This window comes from Adiantum capillus-veneris, chromosome 2 (assembly GCF_014529385.1).
Source record: "Adiantum capillus-veneris isolate H3 chromosome 2, ASM1452938v2, whole genome shotgun sequence".
Classification (NCBI taxonomy): Eukaryota; Viridiplantae; Streptophyta; class Polypodiopsida; order Polypodiales; family Pteridaceae; genus Adiantum; species Adiantum capillus-veneris.
In genome coordinates this window covers 125,972,849-125,981,220 of record NC_140932.1, presented here as the reverse complement: position 1 = coordinate 125,981,220, position 8,372 = coordinate 125,972,849, and the positions used below count along the sequence as shown (strand labels likewise).

The window sequence follows — 8,372 nt, the reverse complement described above, 5'->3', positions numbered from 1 at the left end:
AAATGATTAAAAAAAAAAAGTTAATATAGAGATCTTAAGTGTGTTGAAGACCTTAGGGACATAGGGTGCTAATTTGTGGTTACACTTAGTAAGTCCTATGCAAGAACACACGCTAAACTATGACCCTATGGCCTTAGATACATAGGGTGTTGAGACCATAAAGTGAAATTCCCCCAAGGACATATAGAGTGAGATTTGACCTTATGAGCATGTAGATTGTCCTTGATGGCACAGTGAACTCAAATTTCAAAGCAAACAACTATAAAATCTTTTTAAAAAAAGAGCATTTGGCACATGAAACTCAGAAGTTACTTATAGTATTGAAAGACAATTTAAAAAACTATTAATCATTTACATCTTCATATATCTTGAAATCCTAAGCACTCTAACAAAGTCTCTGAGTACATAAAGATCTTTGTAAATGAAAAAATGTTACAAAACATTGCTCCATCATTTCTTGATATAGGGCTATTTGAGATCATACTGAATTTTTAGATGCTTTATATAATTCCTGGCTTTATGTACTTTGATCACAGGCTCCTTGTATCCCAATTTTTGGGCAAGCATGATTGCTTCTATACCTTTCAAGACTGATAATGATTTGATATTCTTTAAGACCCTTACTTTTCTCGATCACGTGCTGAGTGTTTCTTGTCTTGACTTCGAGTGGACATTCCACTAGTGCTAGATGTTGTAACTTTCTCATCGTGAAGAGGACGAGAAACTTCTGGTAGCCTTCCCGTGGAGTAGGTTTTTCCTAGAAAAATTAGATTTCTCTCCTCCCACTCTGCAACAACCTTGTGTATACGGTTATAAAGCTCATGACCTTGAGCAATGGGTGCTTGTCCATATAAATGAGACCCTGTAACTGTGCGAATGTCATTAACATGATCGAGAGCTTTGATATATGGTAGCAGCTCCCCAAGGAGTATATTATCCTCCTCATCATCAACATTAAATGATGGTGGAAAAATGCAATTCAATGCAGAATTCACACATCCCTTTAATGGTTCATCATCTACAAGAAGCAATCTTCTTGCATCAAGCCCAAATTTTGATGATGCAATAGCCAGCGGTTTGAAAAGTGCTTCTACTCTTGGATTATCTAAGCGAGTGATCCTTGATTCTACGCATGGTTGACATTGGCTTTGCCCCTAGATCATAAAGAATGGAAATTTTTCTTTAGCTTCCTTTTCTAAAATCTTGATGATGTTGGTGGATGGAAGGTTTGACTCACCATGCACTTCGATTTCCAAATCCTGGAGTGCTAAAATATTTGTGTTGGATTCTCCTTCTGGCGTTGCACATGTTCTGGAACTTCCATTGCCTTCTACTTCCATTGTGGTGTCATGCAATCCAATTCCCAACTCTTGAGCTACTAGAATATTTTCATTGGATTCTTCTTCTTCCCTTGCACATGTTCTAGAACTTTCACTGTCTTCTTCCATTGGATTACTCTTTAAATTTATCTCCAGTCGTTGTAGCAGTTGCCTTCAAAGACTTGTAGATTCTTGTCATCTTCGCCAGAAACTCTTTGGTTGACATGGAGATTGATATTTCTGAGTAGGGTCAATGGCATTAGCATCCTCTATACCAACAATCTCGAATAAAACTTTGTCAGCCGCAATATTTTGTTGAAGGACTGCAAGTTTAAAGAACACCTAATTTTATATTCCAAAGTATCTACATTTTGATAACTCTTTTTTGTCACACTCTTAGAAAAAACTAATCGCAAATAGCAAATTTACTAAGTGAAAACACATCTACAATGGATTTATTTTTATGCTCCTTATTGTCTAGAGATTCCTAATCTTTATCTAGCTACATTAGTTCTTTGTCCATGATGGTGGCGCCTAGAAGTATACTTGGAGAAACATTTATGCCTTTAAGCTCTATAGCAGAAGTCTCATTTTCTATTGCCATGATCTTCTTGCATTGGATGATTTCCTTGACTAAGTTTCTTATGGCCTTCAGGCCATACGGTTCTCTTTACCTTGATTATCTAATAGCGGTTTTCAGATTCCTGCAAGGAGACCTACGCCACTTGGCAATACCTCGTTGGAGGAGTTAATAATAAAGAAGAGATAAAAAGGGTATGCGTGCGTGCGTTCCTTTGCTAAAAATAAGCAGAAAAGCAGCCACAGACCCAGCTTATGTAGCAACCCCAGCCATCACAAAGCACGCGCGCACAGAGAGAGAGAGAGAGAGAGAGAGAGAGAGAGAGAGAGAGAGAGAGAGAGAGAGAGAGAGAGAGAGAGAGCAGAAGAAGGCCCAATTGACACAGAGAGTGCAGAAGAAGGTTGACGGAGAATGCATAAGACGAAGCGCAGACAGGTATTATTCCTTGCTTTTCCATGTTACCGTCGGAGGGAGAGAGAGAGAGAGAGAGAGAGAGAGAGAGAGAGAGAGAGAGAGAGAGAGAGAGAGAGAGAGAGAGAGAGAGAGAGAGAGAGAGAGAGAGAGAGAGAGAGAGAGAGAGCGCTGTGGTAGAGCAGGAGAATTTTCTTTAGTCTCTGCTGAGAGAGAGAGAGAGAGAGAGAGAGAGAGAGAGAGAGAGAGAGAGAGAGAGAGAGAGAGAGAGAGAGAGAGCGGCATCTCTGTTGCGAGTGAGAGAGAGCAGAAGAGAAGCCATGACGCTGATGCTGACGCTGAAGTTGGCTTTCGATGTCGAGCTCTTGAAGCATCAGCGAGCCAACTACCTGAAGGGGATCGGGGAGCACTACAGACAGAGAGTGAGAGAGAGAGAGAGAAGGAGACACACAACACAGATATGGGTGGGGAGACTCAGAAGAGTGAGCAGCCCCCTATACACTTATGCTATGTATAAGGTATACAAGTCAGTGGGCGCCCAGACACTGGGCGGCCGGGCAAGGCACAGGCGCCTATACCCCAACAACCTCCCACTTAAAGGCGACTGTGCCTTTAAGCAAGGGAACCTAGTCTAAAGACTACAAAAGGTGAGAGAAAACCGCTCTCAACCGATGCCCACTGGCTGGCTGTGATCGTGTGCATCCGGCTGTCCTGCTCCCGTGTAAGTCCATACACCACCAGACGTACCGCACACGTACTGCAAGTATGTACGCAATACCTGCATATCTCCCTCGTGCACTATGCCATCATCAGTCAACAAACGACTGACAACCCCAACTGCAAATGCTCCCACTGCAGCTGCGATATCCGGTCTCAAGATCAACATCTCATACATGAGACCACCGAATGCCGATGCAATGCTAGCGGGCCCTGCTAGCTCTACGGAGCATGCATCAACATATATATCCCTGGCAATAGGCATCTCTGACTGACTCAGTATTTCAAGAGATGCCATTCCGACATCAAGCAGGCCGGAGAGAAACAAAAAGAGACTGTATTGTAGGCCGGAGAGAGAGAAACACAGACTGTACGCTGCAAGCAAGCAAGCAAGAGAGAGAGAGAGCTTTCGTGGGCTTACTGCAGGGCAGAGAGAAAGAAGGAGAGATTGTGCTCTACAGATCTATGTATGTGTGGTAGAGAGAGAGAGAGAGCTCCTACTCAGTAAACGTTTTCAAACGGTTAAATTGACCTCCAGAAGACCTAAATAATAAAATTCTTGTTTTGCAAATTTAGAGAGAGGGAGAGAGCAACCGTTATGCCGAGTAACGAGAATATGAAGAATTCTGAGTGAGGAACGAGACCCTCACCTCCATGCTTGTATGAGATATTGAGCATCCAAAACAATGGACTGTTGCGCCTCAGCTGAGTTAGTTGGGTTGTTGACTGCGGCTATGAACTGGGGTCTAACATGATCTCTTGATGGTGAACTTGTGTGTTGTTGTTTTGTTGGGGAGGCTAGCTCAAGAGCCTCCGCCATGGTCGACCAGAGAAATGCCTACATGCCTACCTTGCTAGCTCAAGAGGTTCCGCCATGCATGCATGCACCGTGCTCACATGCCCAAAGCTTTCTAGAACTTGGAATGAGCTAGCTGCATCTCTGCCGGCAGTTGTTGAGGTTGCCCCTTTGACGGCTTAGAGAGAGAGAGAGAGAGATGGATAGAGAGGGAGAGAGAGAGAGAGCGAGAGAAGAAGAAGAGAGTTTTAACGTCGTAGGAAACTATCACAAGAGATCTTAAAGAGAGAGAGAGAGAGAGAGAGAGAGAGAGAGAGAGAGAGAGAGAGAGAGAGAGAGAGAGAGTGTAGTTTGGAATCGCAAGATGGTAATATAGACCAAAAATAAAATCACGATGATATTGTTAGTGTAAGAGAGTTTTAACGACGTAGGACACTATCCCAGTAGACCTTAAAGATCTAGATGAATAGGAGTTAAACGAGAGAGAGAGAGAGAGAGAGAGAGAGAGAGAGAGAGAGAGAGAGAGAGAGAGAGAGAGAGAGAGAGAGAGAGAGAGAGAGAGAGAGGGAGAGAGAGAGAGGGAGAGTGCAGTCTGCAATTGCAAGATGCTACTATAGACAACAAAAAAAAAATTTACAGTGATATTGTTAGTCTAAGAGAGTTTTAACATCGTAGGAAACTATCCCAAGAAACCTTAAAGACCTATCCGACGAGGAGTTGAACTCAAGAGAGAGGGAGAGAGACAAAGTGCAGCCTGCAAAAAACCGCAAGATGCTTATATAGACAAAAAAATAAAATTCACGATGATATTGTTAGTCTAAGAGACTTTTACCGTTGTAAGAAACTATCCCAAGAGGCCTTAAACATCTAGCCGTTGATGAGTTGTTGAGAGAGAGAGAGAGAGAGCAGTCTGCAATCGCAAGATGTTAATGTAGAAAAAAAGGAAAAATCACAATGGTAGTGTTAGTCCAAGGCTTTTTGATTATACTGTTGAGCAGTAGCCAATTACTTTTTTGAAGTATAATTCACGAAGATATTGTTAGTCGAAGGCTTTTCAATTTTCTAGCTGTCTCCAAGTGAGAGAGAGAGAGAGAGAGAGAGAGAGAGAGAGAGAGAGAGAGGGAGTCTGCGTGCATCTTGCATAATTCATGATCATATTGCTAGCCTAAAGCTTTTCAATTATACTGTTGCCAATTATTTTTTTGAAGTAATTCACGATGCTATTGTTAGTGGCTATGCTAGTCCTTTCTTAAAAAATACTGCGTGCATGCTTGTTCCTTGAATCAAATGTAAGAAAGCAAAGCTAACAAACTATCGTCATTTATAAAAAAAAGAATTTTACTAAAAAAAATAGCCCCTCTAACACTAGAGGAAAAGCATAAGCCCCCCTTCAACACTGGAGGGGATAAAAGTGGCGGGGGAAGGGCACATTCCTTACGGTATTATAAAAAAATGAGGAGAATTGTGCCAACTCCACACCATACTTATGTATGGTTTTTTTTTTCCACAACACAACAGCATTTTGTGCACGATGTTTGCACAAAAAACACTAGCATTTTGCACGTGCATGTTGCTGAATTTTATAGTTTACTGCAACAAATAATTCCATGTTGTCAATTAATGTAAACCTTTTGCATTGCCTTTTTAATTGAGAAACCATATTTCCTTTAGTGATGAAGATTGCTCATCTATTATGCAGCACTATGATGTTGTTGATGAAAATCTAGGGATCAATTGATTTCTAGTATATTGTTTACTATCATCAACTTATCGTTCCAAGTTTAGAGGTCGTTTTTTTGTGTACATATCAATTTAGGGTATTAAGAAGAAAAGTGAACTTTTTTTTTGTGCATATCAATTTAGCGTCTTAAGAAGAAAACCGAATTTTATTCCTGTTGTTGAGTAGATGTGAAGGCCTGTATGACTCTCCAAAATCCTGATCACTTCGACATCAATCGTCTTCTCGATTGCAAATGTCGTACTCTCCCATTCCTATATGACACTCCAAAAGCCTGATCCCGTTGACATCAATTGTCTTATTGATTGCAAATGTCGTCATCTCCCATTTGTGTACGTCCACATGGATGTTGATGTATTGTACGATTTAATGCAACAAATAATTCCATACTGTCAACTAATGTAAAACTTCTGCATTGCCTTTTTTTTACTGAGAAAAAACCATATTTCTTTAACACTCTGCCATTGGTTGGTGATTTAGTGATCAAGGTTGCTCATCTATTATGCAATACTATGATGTTGTTGCTGAAAATCCAGAGATCAATTGATTGCTAGTATATTTTTTAGTGTTATCAATTTACCGTTCCAAGTTCAGAGATCGTGTTTCTGTACATATCAATTTAGGGTCTTCTCTTGTACATATCAATTTACGGCCTTAAGAAGAAAACTGAATTTTACTTCTGTTGTTGGGTAGTTGTGAAGGACTGTATGACTCTCCAAAAGCCTGATCACTTCGACATCAATCGTCCTCTCTGTTGCAAATGTCGTGCTCTCCCATTCACACACTGTAGTCACCATCTGATTTGTGCACCCCCCTGTCTTAAACTATAAAATTAAGCTTAGTTCTGCTGTGGCGTAAATATAGGGACCTATATGACACTCAAAAAGCCTGATCATTTCGACATCAACTATCTTATCGATTGCAAATGTCATCTTCCCTTATTTGTGTACATCCCTGTCTTTAACTGTAAAATTTACCGCACACCAAAAGCATGATTGCTTCGACACCAATCGTCCTCTTGATTACAAATGTCATTGTCTCCCATCCAAACACACTGTGGTGATTGCGTCGTTTTTACACACACCCCATTTTAAACTGTAAAGGTGCAATTAGTTATAGAACTCAATTGTTTAACTTGGCGACCACAAAGATCCGATCCCGTTCTACAACATTGGCTATCATTTTGACCCCCCCCCATGCCGTTGCGCCTGACCGAGCCACTTTCTATTAGTTCCCATTGTAGGAGCACAATTCCCTTTACTTATTACCCTTAGCACGCCATCCAATGTGAAACAATTGCACTTCCTAGTAGTTTGTACGTGGAGGGCCCGTCCTAGGTTACAAGCATCGATCTTGCCCAAACATATTGCACTCCTTTATCAACTATTTGATGTCATTTACAAAATTCATTTATAGACACTAATTTATTCAGTACAATACTGGTCATTGATGCAAGAAATCGAGCGCTGGGCCTTTTGAGCTGTGAAGTGATAAATTCTCTCGCCAATACATCATAATGTCGTTTGACTGGTTGTAGGTAAAATGCTTCCCGATCAAGCAGTGCAATTGAAAAAGAGATTACGCACACAATTAGTACGTATAGTGGATTCCCTCACATTAGACGAGATAACAACAACCTTGCGAGATGAGCGGATACCAGAGGATCGATGTCTAGTCTGCACATGCAGAAAACTGTACTGAACTCATTTTGCTCTGTCACCTTGGGCATTCCATTTGAGGCTATAAAACGAGGAAGGAAACTAGGATCTGGGTCATATGGAGACACTTATGAATGCAAGATCGAAGGAATTTCTTTCCTTTCGTCCAGCAATGTGTATTGCTGTAAGGAATTCAAAGGTCAAGCAAAACAACAATTCAAATCATTCGCAATCGAGAGCAGTGTTGACCTCAATCACCGAGTTATTGTGCGTGCTCTTGCACATACAATTCAATCACCATGGATACTTATATTTCCTTATTTCAATGGATCTTCCCTTAGCGATTTGATGGAGTGTGTGCCTACACCTTTTGGAAGCATCAGTGAAATTGTACTTGCGATTGGTGATCAAAAACACAAAAAACCAACTGAACTGGAGTTGCAACAATGCAGGATTATCATCAATCATGCTTCGTCTTTGATTCATACAGTAATAAAATCTTTGGCATTTGCAAATGAAAATGGAGTTATTCACAATGACCTTCACCCTTGGAACATTATGCTAGACTTCACTAGAGAGGGAATACCAAGAGTAGGCATTATAGATTGGGGTCTTGCCCTTCAACCACCGTATGAGAGAAGACCAACAAATATTCGTAAGCCAAAAGAGCATGCCAAGAGGCCTTGGCGAGCAGACGAACTACTGAATACCAGATCTACATGCCCTTGGAGAAAATCAACCGATGTATATGCAATTGCATGGGTCATCAATCAGCTCGGTATTTTCTGCAACGAATTTTGTGTGTATTAAAAAACTTAACTTGATGCAAACAAGTACTGCTATAGAGGTTGAAGCCATACAGAATATAATCAACAATGCCTACCTTCTGGAGAATCCGTCTGAAAGAAAGACGCTCGCTGATTTAGATAAAGATCTGGAACATTTGCATATGCACCCCGAACAATGCTTGCGTCCCATCTCTGAAATGTGTATTTCTTTTTTCCACTGATCCTAGAAAATTTGTCGCAACTATCAAGCTCTTTTTATTTATTGAGCTGAAAGTTCCATTACGGTTTGCAATAGTTCTTTGAAAATTAATTTGCTACCTACTTCCATTATATTCATCCCTTCTACTTTGTTTTTTGTTGTCCAA

The 8,372-nt window shown here is 40.7% G+C and overlaps 1 protein-coding gene across 1 annotated transcript; it reads left to right on the top strand.

Moving 5' to 3' along the window:
• The first annotated feature begins 7,228 nt into the window (after nt 1-7,228).
• On the top strand, nt 7,229-8,029 carry LOC147463562 (aurora kinase-like). Its single transcript, XM_086496834.1, has one exon. The coding sequence runs from the start codon at nt 7,229-7,231 to the stop codon at nt 8,027-8,029; it is 801 nt and encodes a 266-aa protein (XP_086352960.1).
• The last annotated feature ends 343 nt before the right edge of the window (nt 8,030-8,372 follow it).